Source organism: Phasianus colchicus, chromosome 19 (assembly GCF_987193195.1).
Source record: "Phasianus colchicus chromosome 19, bPhaCol1.hap1.1, whole genome shotgun sequence".
Lineage (NCBI taxonomy): Eukaryota > Metazoa > Chordata > Aves > Galliformes > Phasianidae > Phasianus > Phasianus colchicus.
The window spans coordinates 8,157,392-8,174,001 of NC_143454.1; the positions used below are offsets into that span (position 1 = coordinate 8,157,392).

The 16,610-nt window shown below is 56.0% G+C and overlaps 2 protein-coding genes across 3 annotated transcripts; both read left to right on the forward strand.

Annotated features, from left to right (window-relative positions):
• The first annotated feature begins 4,652 nt into the window (after positions 1-4,652).
• On the forward strand, positions 4,653-11,452 carry PRDM12 (PR/SET domain 12). 2 transcript variants are annotated; one of them, XM_090121265.1, is made up of 6 exons: positions 4,653-5,103; positions 5,790-5,980; positions 6,746-6,901; positions 9,599-9,710; positions 10,193-10,393; positions 11,204-11,452. In XM_090121265.1, the coding sequence occupies exons 1-6, from the start codon at positions 4,890-4,892 to the stop codon at positions 11,383-11,385; spliced, it is 1,056 nt and encodes a 351-aa protein (XP_089977391.1). In that variant the 5' UTR covers positions 4,653-4,889; the 3' UTR covers positions 11,386-11,452. The 2 variants fall into 2 exon arrangements, with proteins under 2 accessions (XP_089977391.1, XP_031457268.1); XM_031601408.2 differs by having other exon boundaries at positions 10,193-11,295.
• Positions 11,453-12,004: 552 nt separating this feature from the next.
• On the forward strand, positions 12,005-16,502 carry EXOSC2 (exosome component 2). Its single transcript, XM_031601728.2, has 9 exons — positions 12,005-12,203; positions 12,287-12,388; positions 12,472-12,517; positions 13,303-13,392; positions 13,539-13,604; positions 13,762-13,830; positions 14,787-14,963; positions 15,150-15,278; positions 15,685-16,502. Exons 1-9 carry the CDS (start codon positions 12,043-12,045, stop codon positions 15,763-15,765), a joined length of 921 nt encoding a protein of 306 aa, XP_031457588.2. The 5' UTR covers positions 12,005-12,042; the 3' UTR covers positions 15,766-16,502.
• Positions 16,503-16,610: the final 108 nt, after the last annotated feature.

A 16,610-nucleotide genomic window follows, 5' to 3' on the forward strand; every position in this document is an offset into this window, starting at 1 on the left:
AAGAGACAAGAAATGAAGCGAAAGCAGCAGGGAGAGCACTCAGCACCTCCCTCCACAGCTCCGCTGCCTCCCACAGAGAGAAATGGAGGCGAAGGATGCCCTGAAGCTCCTTCAAGCAGTGCAATCAGCCCAGCTTCGAGCGTTGTGCTGGAGGGTCTCTGCTCTCTGAGCCCCTCAGGACCCAACCAGAGCTGGCACTGCTCGGGGACACCCCGAACCCACCCAGAGGAAAGGCTGAGTGATGGCACGGTGAGGCTGCTCAGCTCCATCCCACAGACGCAGCGCTTTGGGGACGGCCACTTTGGAGATCCCTATGGGGGAAGAGAGGTGGGGGACACACGTGGCTGCCCAGCACAAGGCGGGCACCCCCAGGGACACCCCCCGGATGGCCCCATCGCACGGCCACGGGGCAGCACGGAGGGCTGCGTGTCCCCATCCCCCTCCTGTCCCCGTCCCCATCCCCGGGCGCTGGGGACACGGGGAACATTTGGGTGCATTCCCATAACCGAGTGCTGCCAACTGCTGCCTCGCAGCGCCGCAGCCCCTCTCCAGCGCCGCTATTTGCTTTGCAGCCCCCTTAGCCCCTATTGAGGCTTTTCAGCCCCGGCCCCTTCAGAGGGTTGAAGTAGGTAAAACCTGAGGAAGAGGCTATTTTCCTCCCTCCCTTTTGAGCCCTGCCTTGTGCCCAAAAGGCCCCCTTGTTTCACGCGTGCCAGTCACCTGGCTGGGCCCCCGGCCCCTTTCTCTCCCAGCCTCCCTTTTCTTTCTCCTTTCTCTCTTTTGACTTTTCCAGGAGCCCTCGCTCTCCAAACGAGCTTCAGATTGGATCCAGATTGAGGTCCCTTTGTCTTTCAAGGGTTGTACTAAGCTAATTAAATGTGATCCCAACAAATAAACGCCGATCTCCCCATTACATTCAGGCCTGCCTTTCAGGCAGCACCGGGCGGCCCCTCGCCCCCGCCCGCTGCGCGCAGGGTCCCCCTCATTGAGTCCCGGCCATTGAAAGCACTGCCAGGATTTCTTTTGTGCCGGGGGTCTCCGAGCCCTTTTTCCATCAGAAAAGACCCCCAAACAGCAGCTCGGCCTTTGTGAGTTTGCAAGCAAACGCCAAAGAAAAGCCCCCTGAATGCTTTAATAAATGACACATTTAGCAACTTCGGAGGCGCCTGGCTCCTGCGGCAGCCGCAGGGGTGCGGTGATCCCTCTTGCCCCGGCTCCCGCAGGGTGCGATGATCCCTCCTGCCCCCCTTTTTTCCCCCGGCTCCGGGCTATTTGCAGCGCGGGGTGGTGCAGGGGATGCGGTCGCTGCACCTGAGCCGCTCGCAGCCCCGTTCCCGCCGCCCTCTGCCCGCAGCTCGGAGCCTTTGATGGGGTCGGAAGCGCTGCACCACGCCGGGTTGGGGCACCAGGACGGCGGGCAGCGGGGAGGGCACCGCCCGGCTCTCGTCGTTGCAGAGCTTTTCAGCTCGGACCCCGAGTGTCCCTTCTACCGGTGTTAGCGGTGGTAAATCCAAAATCGTCTTTAATGATTTTTCACCCCCGCTGCACCGGCTGGGGGGCCGCGCTGGACTTTTCTCAGCTCAACTAATATCTTTTTAATGACTTTGGGAGGGGGCAGAGCTGTGCCCTAGAGCCTGGATTGCTCCAAACAGATGTTGGGGCAGAGGGAGGGGGATGCTCTTCGCTGCCAGGGACTTTCTTCTTAGAGTTCAAACGAGAGGGGAGCTTTCAATCACCGCTAAAAATGTATTTCTCCCCGTTGAACAATGGGCTCCTTTCTGCGCCCGGGGGGACTGCGCTGCGCTCGCGTTTCTGGTGCGGGAGAGGAGAGAAACCGGAGGTTTCAGGGCAGGAAAACTCCGCTCCGAAAGGTCTCCTCGCCGCGCCGCTCATTTCGTAGCTCCGCATCCCGCTTGCATTCGCTCTATCCTTTAAAAATAAAAATGAAAACAAACGCACACACGCCCGTATACACAGATACAACAGCAGCGGTGATGAAGAAGCGGCAGCGATCCGCCCGCTTCTGCCGCCCGCAGCCGCGCAGCGCTGCGCGGATCCGACGCCGGCAGCGGCCGCGATCCCCCGCTTATCCCGCAGCCACGGAGCGGTCGGCAGCCGCGGCCCCACAAGAGTTAAATTTTAAAGCAAATCAAATTCCCATTGGCCACTGTATATTATCTCAGCAGTCTTCATTTGATACCTCTTTAATACAGAAAGGAGCTTTTCAAACCCCTTTTCTCTCTTTTCTCCCCGCCACTCTTTAAGAGCAATAAATGTTCAACTGCAATAACTATAAATCAATCTCAGCTCTGTTCAAATCCTATTCATGCGGAGGGCTGGAAGAGGGGAGAGAGCTCCCCCCTCCCCCCCACCCCCCAAAAAGCAGCTGCTGGGCTCTAATCTCCTTTCTTGCACTGTCATTCACCCTCATTTTTCCTCCATCACCCCATCCCTGCAATCTTTTCTTGTTTTGCTTTTCTTTTCTCTCTTTGCTGCATTATGATCCCATGTCTCCCCTCATCAGACCCCAACCTTGTCCAGATCCTGACCATCCCCTTGTAGGCTGTGAAAGAAAAGAAGAGTCCATGGATGTCAAATTGGTCTCAAAAAGACCATGAAAGATTGATTTGCTCCACTTTTCTTCTGCCTGACATTATTTCTGAGGGTCCTGAATGGGAAACCAGAAAGTCTGGGACTGGAATAAAGATGTTCTCTCTGTAAGGGGGAGACGGGGGGGAAAAATGCCCATTTACTCCTGGCCCATCAACCCTGCAAAACAGAGCAAAAGAAAAGAGGACTGTGGCTATTCAAAGTCAGACCAATATGTACACCTCCCAACAATATGCCAATATACTGAGGGCTTCTCTATTAACACCCATGAATATTAAAGTGCTCACTAAACGCTCAGAAGGAACTTTGGGAATATACACATGAAAATACAAGCGGCATTGTGCGGGGCTCGGAACAATGGGGCGGCGATAATGGCCCTTCTCTATTAACAGCCATGAATATTAAACTTGTTTCCTCTTAAATGTTAAAAAGGAGGGATAGCTGCGATATTAAAAAAGAGAAACGAGAAGGGGAGGGCGGCGGCGGGGGGGGGGGAAAGCACCTACGGTGGGGAAAGAGGTTTGGGAAACAGCTGGGGATATTTAAAACCCAGCACAAAACGGGAGGATTTTTTTTTTCCTCCCACCTTTTTCCTTCCCCCTCCCTCCCCCCCCCGACCCCCCGAACCCCCAACTCGAGGAAGGGGCCGCGGGGGGGACGGGACGTCGTTTTGTCGCGGGACGAGGAGAGAGGCGATGCGGTGCGGTGCGGTGCGGGGATGGAGCGCGGGGACTGCGCGCCCGCGGCGGCGGAGCGGCTCCACCTGATGCGCTGTGCGCGGAGCTGCCGCTCTCTTCGGGGCCCAGAAACCCGAAAATCAACCCGTTTGTGCGTGCATTAAAACCAACCCCGAGCCCTGGCAGGTTGCGAACCTTCCTGCCCTAAGGGAGCGTTGCCTTTTTTCCGAGGAAACGCATTCTGTAATCAACATTTTGGGTGGGTTTCTGACATTCGCGCATCTTCTTGATGAGGTTAATGGGAAGAAGCGGTCGCACCTGGGCTGTAGCGGCGCTCCCCGTGCCGCCCTGCGCGGAGAGAGCAGCCCGTCGGGTTCACCCCGCTAAAGCCGCCGGGGGCTGCGGGGTCCCGGTGAGTCTGGGGGCGGCCCCGGCTCTTTGCGGGGCTCGGAATATCGGAGCCGGCTCTGCTGGGTGAATTTGGGGGCCCGTCCTCTTCTCCCCCCGCCTCCCGGCCCTTTGCAGCCCCTCGTCCCCATGAAAATCAAAAGAACGGGGCTGCGGAGAGGGCTCTAAGCTCCGACACAGCGGGATCGGGTTTAAATCCGGGGAAGGTTAACCCTTTGCTGAGCCGGCACGCAGCCCCGGGGGAGGGAGGGGAGCGTTGCTTCTGTGGGGACCGCTCTGTCACTCCGTGGGGACAAATGTGTCACCCCGGGGCCAGCGGTGGCTGCGGAGTGTCCGGGGCTCGGAGGGAGCGGGGGTCGCTGTAGGGGACGGGAATAATTTTGGGTTCAGATGTAGCGGTGCTGCGGGCACAGAGTCCCGGAGATGGGGACCCGGTTGTGTTCCGCGGCACCTGCCCGCTCTCTGCCCGCACCGCCCCGCAACGCGCAGCAGGGACGCGGGGTTTGGGACCCGCTCGTCGCAGCCGGGGGAGCCGACCCCGATACGGGGCTGCCGGCCGCCAGCGTTTAGGAAACGGCCCCCGGTGCTCGGGGTTGCGGGCTGGCACTGAGCTCCGTGCGTCTCCCCGAGTCCGCTCCCCGGTACCGAGAGCGAAACGCGTCGGAGGCGGCCGGGACCGCGTGGATCCGGTCCGCCGGAGCTCTGCCCGTTACCCCGCGGCGTCGGGGGCCGAACGGCTCGGAGAAGCGGTGTGTGGCGGCGTCGGGGAGGCGGATTTCGTTGTGGAGCTCCGCGGCCCCAAAGCGCAGCGTTTTGTCCCCGGAACGAGCTCCGGGGCCGGGTGGGAGATGCCGGGGGCGAAGCGGAGCGGTCGGAGCGAGCGGTGCCCGACGGGGCGGGCGGGCGGGAGGGGGTGCGGGGGGGTGCTGAGCCGGTGCGTGTTATGTATGTGTGTGTGTGTGTGTGTGTGTGCGGCTGTGTGTGCCGTGTCCCTCCCTCCAGCCACCCCACCCCCGGGGAGGGGAGGGATGGAGGGGAGGGGGGCTCCGACGGCTCGCCTCGCTCCGGCAGCCCCAGTCGCTCCTCCAACGTCAGGGAGGTCATTAATAACCAATTAGGAGGGTCAATGAAGCTCATATATAGGCGGGCGGGAGCCGCCGAGCCGCACGGAGCCCGGCCGCCCGCCTCGCCCCCATGATGGGCTCGGTGCTGCCCGCCGAAGCCCTGGTGCTGAAGCCCGGCCTGAAGCCGCAGGGGCTCTCCCTGGCCGAGGTGATCACGTCCGACATCCTGCACAGCTTCCTCTACGGCCGCTGGAGGAACGTGCTGGGCGAGCAGCTCTTCGAGGAGAAGAGCAGCCCCAAGACCGCCTTCACGGCCGAAGTGCTGGCGCAGTCCTTCTCCGGAGGTGAGTCGCGGCCCCGCTCCCCCCGGGTGTGTCACAGCGGCTGACGGCGAAAGAAGGGCTTTAAATTCATGTGGTTAACTTGGGCTTGACCTGAGAAAGTTCCCACTTAAACCGCGGGGGTGGGGGCCGGGGCTCCGTCCCCGCCGCATTCAGCCCCGCACAATGTCCCTTCTCGCGGCCCCGCTCCCTTTTCCCCCTCTCGGATTTCTGTTCCTCTCTTAATTTACCATGAAGGCTAATTCCATTTCCATTCACGATATGTCAACCATCTCATCTCCCCATTTTGTAAGAGGAATTCCTGGGCCCTTTTAAACAAGCCCTCGCGCCATTCAGCCGCAATGTACCGCTACAGCATTCCTAAAGGACTAATGAATTTAGAATTAGCAATTTCTTTCGAGTTGAGTTTAATGAATGCAGATCACTTTAACAGCGTGACAAATTGCTGGATGGGCCGAAATAGACACCATTTAACCCCCTTTCCCAGCCCCGCTCCCTGCCCAGCCCGGGCCGCTGTTCCCAGGTACCGCTCAATGCCCGGAGCGATCCGGGTAGCGCTTTGGAGGGGCGCGGCCGGGCGTTGACAGGGCTCAGCCCGGGGCTGGGGGCACAAAGCAGCGCTTTGTGGGTGCTCCGGGGGCCGGGGAGGGCTGGGGGGCCCCGTTCTGACCCCGCTCCCGTCGCCGCAGAGGTGCAGAAGCTCTCCAGCCTGGTGCTGCCGTCGGAAGTGATCATCGCGCAGAGCTCCATCCCCGGGGAAGGGCTCGGCATCTTCTCCAAGACGTGGATCAAGGCCGGCACCGAGATGGGGCCGTTCACGGGCAGGGTGATCTCGCCGGAACACGTGGACCTGTGCAAGAACAACAACCTGATGTGGGAGGTAATGGTCCCGCAGGACGCGGGGGGACGGCGCTCTGACCTGTGCTTCGTGAGCCCTTCCCCGTGCCTCACTTTTCCCCAGCCTCCCCCAGGGCAGGAGCTCCGGAGCGCAGCCCTCGGGGTGTCCCCAAAACCCCACTGCTTTGTCACCTCCCGCCCTGCCCTTCCGCAGAGCCGATGCTCCCGGCCGGCCGCTCCCCGCCGCGATCCCAGCGACACAATGGCTCTGCCCCATCCCTGCTTTGTCCCAGCCCTGCAGTGGTGCTGTGGCTTTTGGGGTGATGTGAGCAGCCGGGGTGCTGAGGCTGTAGGGAGCGTTTTGCTCAGATTTCCAGTTTCACTCAGCGCCAGACTCACACTTCTTATTATGATTGCTTCGTGCACGGCAAAGCTTGCCTCACTTCTTCTGCTGCCCCACAAAGCATAGCCCACAAGGACTGGTTCTGGCAGGTGCCTTCCTCCTTCACGCAGGGACAGATCTCCCCTAGGTGAGGAGCCCTCACACCGAGCAGCCCTTTTGGGGCCACAGAACAGATGTGGGGAGCTGGGCTGCCAGGCTGTGCCCACCCAGCCCCGCTGTGATGCACATTCTGTGTCGTGAGGCTCCGGCATCCGCAGCCCAGCGGCAGCATCTCCCCGAGGTCTCAGCCCCGAGGCCGTGCTGGCTTTGGGGACATTATCTCCGAGCATCCCCTGGCACTGGGGCTGTGGGAAGGGCTTGGCTCGCTGCAGGCAGCATCGCTACAGCGCTGTGCTCCCCTCCCAGGTCTTCAACGAGGACGGCACGGTGCGGTACTTCATCGATGCCAGCCAGGAGGACCACCGCAGCTGGATGACCTACATCAAATGTGCCCGCAACGAGCAGGAGCAGAACCTGGAGGTGGTGCAGATCGGGAACAGCATCTTCTATAAAGCCATTGAGGTACGTGGGGTGCAGAGACCCCACCCTGCTGACCTTCCCTTGTTTTTGGGGCCGCTGCTGGACCGTTTGTGGGAGCACCCTGGTACCCAGACATACGGGTAATGCCATGCGTGGGCTTTGGGGAGGCAACAAAGCTCTGCTCCCTCTGTTCCCTCTTGGTGGGTGCACCGATGCGTGCTGTGCAGAGGGAGAGCAAATGCCAAGCAGGCTCACTTTGGAGCACAACATCTGCACTGCAATCCTGGCACTGTTTCTCCTCCTTTGGGCAGGAGCAGAATTCCCATGCTGTATCGAGAAACGGGATTTAGTGTAAAACACCAACCCAAAGGTGGGGGCTTCTGTGAAATCCAGTTGAAGGCTGCGCTCCTCTCTGCAGCTTTTACCTGGAGGTCACCGCAGCTCTGGCAGTAAACGCATCCCCATGAATCACTGCTACTGCAGTGAAGGGTGATGGCATCACAGGGATGTCACCAAGCAACTGTGTGGGTTAGAGAGGTGGGAAAGGGGACAGCTTCATCTCGCCCTACTGTTGCTGGGAGGCTGTCTTGGCTGGGCAGGAGCACGGGCAGCCACCTGCCCCATGAGCAGGGGCTCCTGAGAATCAGCTGCTCCATGGGCAGCAGCACAGCACTGAGGCAGCACCCCAGTGGGGACAGGGATAGGAGCAGTGGGGTGGGGAGGAGCTCTGAGCTGCTCTCCCTGTTCTGCACATCCCTTTGCAGGCTTTTGCTGTGCCCAGCTTTAGGTCCTGTTGCTCCTGTGGGCAGCTGTGCCTGGTGTCATCCTGCACAGACCTCACCCTGCCCAGCCGATGGGGGGTGGGATGGTTATCTGCAGGGTATGAGAGAGGCTTTGCATGGCAATAATGATCTGAGCGCAGGGGCTGGTGTGTTTAATTCCCTATACACAGACAGGGAAGTTGAAGTGCTGAGAGCTCTGAGCTCTGTGCAGAGGGGACGTGGGGACAGGAGGTGCTGCTGTGCTGCTGCCATCAGGGCATGGTAGCCACTGATAGCGGCTGCTGGCTCCAACTGCGTGAGGTTTGCATCAAAAAGAGAAGAGAAAACAGGAGGGGGTTTTGGTTTTCCTTCTGTAGCTCACGCTGCTCACTAATCCCTTAACTCAGAGCCACACAAATGAAATATTATGGGGCAGAGCGAGAGGTGTTGCTGCAGCTCTAAGGTGACAAATCACTTTTTTCTGGTGCTATTTGGCATTCCTATTTTCATGCATTTTTTGCCAGTTCCCGCTCATCCTTCCCAGTTTGCTTCTCCCATTCCGTTCCTCTCCAATTCTAAATTGTCGCTGTTGGAAAATGCAGTGAGGGTGGTGAGTTTGGCCTCAGGTTGGAAAGCCGTGATGCACACAGGGTAAATGACACAGCTCTGGGGTGTGTGCAGGGGGGTGCACTGCTGTATCTGTGTGCCAGCCCCAGCAGAGCATACACAAACACACAGACATGCACACACCTGATCCACGTGTGTGTGTGCTTTTTAAAAATCTTTCTAGCAATATTTATTTCTATTAAAAAGAATTCATTTTCTGTTAAAGAAAATGACGGCGAGGCACAGCACTGGTTTGGGATGGGAAGCGATGGTCCCATCTCTCAGATTCTGTAACGACAGTGATGTTCACATGCTGAAATGTAAACATACGGAGCCAAATCACCACTGCTTTCAGGTGCATAAATTCAGGCGCTTTAACAGTGCTACGGCGACCTGACTCACAATTCTGCTTCATGGGGAAAAATACTTTTGTGAACTCTGTGTATGGAAAGCCAACCTCTGAAACTCAGTATTCTCTAAATTAGATCCATAATGCCAGCGACCTGCAAGGGGAAAAGAGATGTATTTTTGTAGGGTGGTGTTGCTATGAGTGTTGCCTGATGCGGTTGCTGTGGTGTGAGCACATCCATCCTCTGGCCGTGGCTGTGCTGCAGGGGCTGCTCAGGAGCTGTTCCTGGCAGCTCTCACTGCAGTGCGGAACCAAAACCCAAACATCAAGGGTGGGAGGAGCGCTGTCATCCCATAGGAACAGGAGCAGTGCTGGTAGAAAAGCCCCTCCTGCTCTCTGCTTGGGCTGGCGCAGGCAATGGGGGTTTGGAAGAGGCAGCATCTCATGCCTGGACCACGCTCTCCTGCAGCAGCCGCTGGGATCTCGGCTGGTTCCCTACACTGGCCGAGCCCATGGCTGCATCTGCATTTCCACCTGAATTTCTGCTGCTGGGGAATAACCCTGCTGGGGTGGGAGATGCTGCTGTGTCCTGCAGCAGGGAGTGCCAAGGGCTCCATGCTATGTATGGTACCAAGTCCGATCTCTGCATCGTTGCTCCCTGCACCTTGCTGCGGTCTGTGGGCACACGATAGCTTATTTCTCCATGTCTGTGTGCTGCCACAACCTCCATCTCCTTGAGCTATGGGGATGTGCAGGGTCTGTGCCCCACCGCTGCTTTTCCTGCACCTGGACTTAGGGAAAACCAAAGTGCAGCTCAGTGCCAGCTGTACGCAGTGCTGAGTGATGGCATCGCTGTCAGTGCGATCAGCGCCGTGCCTGGCCCATGTCCTGGAGAGTGCTGGAAGCATTCAGCAGTGCTGATGGCAGTGGGACCTTGCAGGAGTCTGAAACTACCGGCTGAGGATGTGGGTAGAGCTGCTTGGTGTGCCATCCCAACACCCTCATCTGTGTGTCCTTCTTTAGATGATTCCTCCTGATCAAGAGCTGCTGGTCTGGTATGGGAACTCGCACAACACCTTCCTGGGCATCCCAGGTGTCCCGGGGCTGGAAGAGGAGCAGAAGAAGAACAAACATGGTAGGTGACAGCAGAAACAGCCATGTCATTCCCTGCTCATCCCGTCTCCAGCTTTGTGGCAGGGTGGGTTTGGGGCAGGGATTCATAGCTCTCTGAGGGCAAGCATACGGATGTCCGAGCAGCACACCATGTCCCATGCTGGGCACACAGCTCTCCATATCCCCACGATCCTACAGAAAGGAGTTGATTGGCCTCAGCCGTAAGACAGAGCCCATCTCCCCCAAAACAGAGCCTGCAGTTTGGGCAGATCCCCAGTGATTTGGGATCCCTCGGTGTCAGTGTTCCCACGGCTGGGGTTGTGCCAGCAGCCTGACCCAGCGTGGAGCTGCAGATCCCCGCTGCGAGCTCCTCGTCACCTTCCTGTCTCACGCTCTGCTGCGGGTGCGGCGTGCAGCTGGGGCACAGGGCGGTTATTTATGGCTTGGGAATGGGGTGAACCCAAAGGGCGCTACCTGACCGTCCCCCCCCCGTGTTGCTCTCAGAGGATTTCCATGCGGTGGAGACAGGAGCCAGCACCACGGGCCGCATGCGCTGCGTCATCTGCCACCGCGGCTTCAACTCCCGCAGCAACCTGCGCTCCCACATGCGCATCCACACCCTGGACAAACCCTTCGTGTGCCGATTCTGCAACCGTCGCTTCAGCCAGTCCTCCACCCTCCGCAACCACGTCCGCTTGCACACCGGTGAGCGGCCCTACAAGTGCCAGGTTTGCCAAAGTGCCTACTCCCAGCTTGCCGGGCTGCGGGCGCACCAGAAAAGCGCCCGTCATCGGCCCCCCAACGCCTCCCTGCAGGCTCACTCGCCCGCCCTGCCCGTTCCCCATCCCGCCTCCTTGGCCCATCACATCCCCACCATGGTGCTGTGAGCCCTGGAACGGCGGCAGCACGCTTCTGGATGGTCGCTGCTTGCAGGCAAAGACTGGCACTGAGGAACTGGAAGCCTGTGGCAGAGCGGGGGGCAGAGGCAGGGCTGCTCCGCGTGCTGAGTTTGCCTTGGGAGTATCATCATTTCCATGGGGTTAAGTGGGAAGGAAGGTGGGAGGGCACGGCGGGACGTCCCGTGTGGGTTTGCTGGTGCATTGGGTGCTGGGGCTGCACCTGGATGAGTTACGGTTGGGTTTTACAGATCATCTGATAGGAGGAAAAGTTGCTCTTGTCCCTTCTCCTCTGTGCCAGTGCGTGCCCAGCAGGGAGACGTGGCACAGCCCCGCTGCTGCCATCAGCGTTGTCTCTTCCCAAGAGACAGATTTCCCTCCCTGGCAGTCCCACTTCAGCCAAGTCGGCTTTTCCTCCCAGTTCCTATCCCTGTACCCCCAGCTGTGCCCTGGGGTTCGTTTGTCTGCAGGTGCCAAGGTGGAGGGGGGGGAGCTGAGAGCCACCAAGGGATGGAACACCTCCCTGTGGGGGGGCTGGGAGAGGCTGTGGGGCAGCCAAGGTCGGGCTGAGCTGGGCTCCGAGCACCGCCGGAGCTGCGGGTGTCCCTGTTCACTGCAGGGAATTGGACCAGACGGCTTTTAGGGGTCTCTTCCAACCCAAACGGTGCAATGACGGCCCAGCAGCCGGTGGGGCATCCTGCATTGCTCCGCATCGCTCCCTGCAGCCCCGATGGAGCGCTCAGCTGGGACTTCTGCTGCCCTCTGCAGTCCCGCACAGCCCGGAGCAGCTGTGTACCATAAGGCTAGGAAGGTGTCCTGCTATTCGTTCTAAGTCTGAGGTGTATAAAGTTCTCACAAACAGTGTTTTACTTCCAGGAAAAAAAAAAAAAAAAAAAAAAAGGGAAAAAAAAAAAAACCCGTCACTTTAACTTTGTAAATATTTATGTAAAACATTATTTACAAAACTTTGATATTATATATTATTTGATTGTATATGCACACGGTGTAAATACATTTGTACCTCTCTCTTGTACTCTAAATAAAACCGACTCGGGACGTTTATCGTCTGACGGGCGGCTGTGAGGGGGGAGGGCGGAAAATCACAGAGCGCCGACCCCAGAAATCAGGGCTGGACTCTGCTCCCGGCTGCCCGAATCGCTGTCTTCTTCCCCTCACGTCGGTACGAAGTGCCTCAGTTTCCCTCGAGAGAGGCATGGAGGCGCTCCGCCCGCACTAAGCGTGACCCCCCCCCCCCGCATCTTCCTGCCAGAATCCAAAATGGCCGCCTCGCACTCAGCCAATACAGCTCTCGCTGCGGCCCTCACTCAAGATGGCGGCGCCCACGCCTCAAGTGCGCTTTTGCCCGCAGTTAAGATGGCGGCCGGAAGACACGTGTAAATGGGGGGGGGGGGCACCATGCTGCCCGCAGTCAAGATGGCGGCCGGAAGGCACGCGTAAATGGGGGGCGCCGGCGCCGTGCTGCCCGCACCCAAGATGGCAGCGGTGGCCATGCGGCTGCCGGTGATCCGCAAAGCGGTGGGGCCGAGCGGGCGGCGGAGAGGCGAGAAGCACCTGGTGGTGCCCGGAGACACCATCACTACGGACACGGGATACATGAGGTGCGGGCGGCGGCAGCGGGGATGCAGTGGGGGGACGGGGCGGCCTCTCTTGGGCTCTCCTTAGGCGTCCGTTCCGTCTGCAGGGGCCACGGCACCTACGTGGACGAGGAGAAGCTCGTGGCCTCGGTGGCCGGTGCCGTGGAGAGGGTGAACAAGCTGGTGTGCGTCACGCCGCTGAAGACCAGGTGAGCTGAGGGCCGGGCTGCCCGTGGGGTTGAGGAAAGGGCTGTGTAATGCTGTGTAATGCTGTGCTCTGTCCCACCGCCAGGTACAACGGCGAGGTCGGAGACATCGTGGTCGGAAGGATCACGGAGGTGAGGATCCAGGAGAACGTCTTGAGGTCCAGCAAAGCCGAGAGCGAGATCGTGCAATCCAGAGAGCAAACCGTGTCGTGGGCTGCATGCAGTGCAGTGCGACCGGCGGGGCAGGGAGGTGGTCCTGCCGTCTGGTGAGACCTCAGCCGGAGCGCTGCGTCCTGAGGGGGCGTCCTCAGTGCTGGAGAGACACGGATCTGTGGAAGAGCGTCCAGAGGAGGGCTGCAAAAATGATCCAAGGGATGGAACACCTCCCTGCCAGGATAGGCTGAGAGCTGGGGCTGTGCAGCATGGAGAAAAGATGGCTCTGGGGAGAGCTGAGAGCGGCCTGTCAGTATCTAAAGGGCTGTAAGAAGGGAGGGGATGGATTTTTTACTGGGGTCTGTCAGAGAAATGGTTTCAATCTAAACAGGGGAGATTTGCATTCAGTATAAGGAAGGTGTCTTTTACAATAAGGGCGGTGAGGCACAAGTCACTCAGGGCTGTGGTGGTTGCCCCATCCTTGCAGACACCCAGGGTCAGTGCTGGACACGGCTCTGTGCACCTGAGGGACCTGCAGGTGTCCCTGTTCATTGCAGGGAGTTGTGCCAGATGGCTTTTAAGGATCCCTTCCAACTGAAACGATGCTATGATTCTCTGACAGCTCCTGCTGCGCTGGCCATAATTTCCTGCAGCTGTCATGGTGCTTTGCTGTGGAGTCAGTTAGCTGTGTGACTTCCCACTCTGCTGACGAGATTTTTTGTTCATATTCTGAGTGTACATTATCATCATTTTTTCTTCTCCAGGTTCAGCAGAAACGATGGAAAGTGGAAACCAATTCCAGGCTTGATTCAGTCCTGTTGTTGTCATCTATGAATTTACCTGGTGGGGAACTGGTGAGTGCAATTTGTGCAGAGAAGTTCCAAATTGCTGCCTTCTGCTGCACGACAGGATGCCTTGGATGATCCTTCTTTGTCTAGCTGTTAATTAATGTTTTTTCATTCTACATGACGTGTAACTTTTCTTGCGTTGTCCTTTTCAGAGAAGGAGATCAGCAGAAGATGAGCTTGCAATGAGGGACTATCTGCAGGAAGGGGACCTCATCAGTGTATCCTTCCACTGCTTGTTCTTGGACAGAAGAGTTGGGGGGCATGGAGGGACAGCCAGACCTCAGCCAGGCAGGGGGAGGTCACTGCTTGGGCAGCTGGGCAGCTGTTGGGTCAGGTTAGCAGGAGGAAGTTTGTTTCCTTAAGAGGCACTGACAGGCAGAGGTCCAGTCTGTATTTTCTGATGGGGCTGTATCACTGCACACCAGGAGTCTGAAATATGGGAAGGTAGGTCGCTCAAAAGCCTAATTTTTGCCAGGTAGATTGCGTGAGTGTCTAACCCTGGTGCTTGGTAGTCTGCTAGAAGGTCAGACCTTTGTTAAATACAGTGCAATTCTATCCATGTCAGTAGAATTTCTTTGAACGTATATCGAGACAGCAGCAGGATAGGGCTTTGGGGGAGATCTCTAAGGAGAAAAAAAAGCTCTGGAGTAGAGCACGATGTTATAACCTACGTCAGTAGTTAGGAGGAATTTTAGCTCCTATGTAGGAGCTCAAAGCAGAGTTCCCCAATGCAGACAGAATGCCCTCTGAACTGCTGCTATCCCCCTCCACAGTTATTGCATGAATCTGTTTCACCCACCAGTTGCTTGGGACTTGAGATCTGAGGAGAAAAATCTTCTGGCTCAAACTTTATCACTCTTCTTCTGCAGGTCATTGTCCCCATGGCTTGCTTCTCACTCCAGGGCTCTATTTTAGGCTTTATGCAGTTGGCATTTATCTCTGTTTTTGCGCATTGAAATAAGCCAAGGGGCCACTGGAGCGTAGGCTGCAGTTGGGATTACTAGACCGAGGGTATTAGCACTTAAAAGATGAAAGCAAAATGTGCTTTTTGCACAAAGGGTGAAGGACAGCGACTGGATTAAGAGGGAAAGTGTTCTGCTAAATTGGGCCTCTCACTCCTCATTTTTCTGCAGGATGGTTGATGTCTAGTTACAATCAAGATATTCTCAGTGCTTAGCACAAGTGTTAATAATATTCTTCATCTTCAAAGGGCTGCACAGGCATTACTTAATCCTCCCAGCACTCCCAGAGGCAGGCAGGTTTTATATTCACTGTTTCACAGGAAAAAATGTTAAATTGGTTCCTAGAGGAAGCACAGGAGTGGAGTGCATGTCGGTGACTGGTTATTACCTGTGGCAGCACATCGTCTCTCATGCTGAGTCTCATGGTCTCCTCTTCAGCTTGGCCAGGGTGTGCTTGTTCAGGTCTCGCCCTCCCTTGTGAAACGCCAGAAGACTCACTTCCATGACCTGCCCTGTGGTGCTTCTGTGATCCTTGGCAACAACGGTTTCATCTGGATCTACCCAACTCCAGAACAGAAGGATGAAGAAGCGGGGGGCTTCACAACCAACTTAGAGGTGAGGGGACAGGGAAAATGATGAGCCGTGTTCTACCAGTGATGTTTTGCTAGTTGTGATCCTAAAGGCGTGTGAATCTCTTAAGACATTCAAGAAGTGGTATTGAATTTGTGGCAAAACGTTTATTTCCCAGTGGCTTGCATTATTTCCCTGTGTATTCATCTCTCTTCCTCTGTCCTTCCTCAGCCAGTTCCCCTGTCTGACCGGGAGGTGATCTCACGGCTCCGAAACTGCATTGTAGCTCTGGTTACTCAGAAGTTGATGCTGTTTGACACTAGCATCCTGTATTGCTATGAAGCGTCCCTTCCTCATCAGGTATGAAACCAGTGTTGTTTACTGTATTCCACAGCGTGGGAAGGGATTGGGAAGGTTGAATCTGCTGCTGCTGGAGTCAATAAGTTATGAGGAGGTGGGGCTTCCTTTAGTCCTTCCAAAAGATTTGTAGTGACAATATGAACAACTGCTCTCGTGCATGACATAAATTGCCTTGGACATGTATGATATCCTGGCAGAACTTAAACTTTTCACAGGGAAAAGGTGTGCAGCAAGAGCTCCAACTGGGGGAGCCTTCCAGTCAGTGCAGAATGGCCTTCAGTTAAGGTTTTTAGCCTTTCCTTTGAGTTCTTATGGTCTTTATAAGAGATATTAGCCCAAAGTTATCTTCAAGTGCAATGCTAGTAACTTCTCTTTGGTGCCAATGTGACTTTTCTTTCCGTTCCAGATCAAGGACATTCTCAAACCAGAGGTGATGGAGGAGATTGTTCTGGAAACCCGACAGAAATTGCTGGATCTAGAGGGATAGTGCCAGAAGAGATAATTTTAAAATCCCCACCATGGCAGCTTTTGGTTCTCAGTGCTTTTTTTTAATCAGTGTTCCAGTCACCAGTGTCCATTCCACACTTCAGAAACTACTACAATTGGTCATTTAAACTCCTCGAATATCTCCTGAGCCCTTTTAGTACAATAGTACTAAATAGTACTTAAGTACAATAGCCTTTTAGTGCAGCAGCCTGGGAAATAGATACCTGACCTTTATGAAGACACAGATGCAATTGGGACATATCTCATGACACTTGTTGCTGTGTATAGTGCTCCTGAACTTCTAGGAAGTTAGGGAGGAGGGGATGTGTTTTGTGATTGGTTTCTTTCTCCCCAGAGGCTTTTAAAATGGTTTTGATTTTCCTTTATTATGATACAGATCTGCCAATCTGTCCTTTGAGTCAGATTTGGGTGCTTTTTTTTTTTTTTTTTTTTTTGAGACTTCACAAGTATGAGTCCTTAGATTGTTTTGAGCCATGTTTTGTGTGTTTGTTGTTCGTTGTTCATGGCTTCTGTGTTCTAAGGGTTGGAGTTTAAATGTGGCTGTCCACATGGGCCAGGTGGCCATAGGTGAGCAGTGCCTTCTCAGTCTGTGTGTATCCTGCTGGTCCCTTTTATATTTGTGATGTGGTGAGCTCTTTATCTGAGGAGGCTCTGGCGTTGTTTTCTATGAAATGCTTTACATTTCAATAAAGTTCTTGTAATTTAAATAGTCAGTTATTGGTGCGTGCCTTGGCTTTTCTTGCTCTCAAATTAATTTGGTCTAGGTAGAGAACTACAGCTGGCTTAAAGTTTTCTTCTGCAGGAGACTTCAATGGTTGAAGTGTC

Bases quoted from the DNA above. Each gene is read 5' to 3' on its own strand.
- PRDM12 (XM_090121265.1), top strand. From the start codon at position 4,890: ATGATGGGCTCGGTGCTGCCCGCCGAAGCCCTGGTGCTGAAGCCCGGC. The intron at 6,902-9,598 runs GTACGTGGGGTG...GTCCTTCTTTAG, and splicing joins TCTTCTATAAAGCCATTGAG to ATGATTCCTCCTGATCAAGA. The intron at 10,394-11,203 runs GTGAGCGGCCCT...TGTTCACTGCAG, and splicing joins CCACGTCCGCTTGCACACCG to GGAATTGGACCAGACGGCTT.
- EXOSC2 (XM_031601728.2), top strand. From the start codon at position 12,043: ATGGGGGGCGCCGGCGCCGTGCTGCCCGCACCCAAGATGGCAGCGGTG. The intron at 13,393-13,538 runs GTGAGTGCAATT...TGTCCTTTTCAG, and splicing joins ATTTACCTGGTGGGGAACTG to AGAAGGAGATCAGCAGAAGA. The intron at 13,831-14,786 runs GTAGGTCGCTCA...TCTCCTCTTCAG, and splicing joins GGAGTCTGAAATATGGGAAG to CTTGGCCAGGGTGTGCTTGT.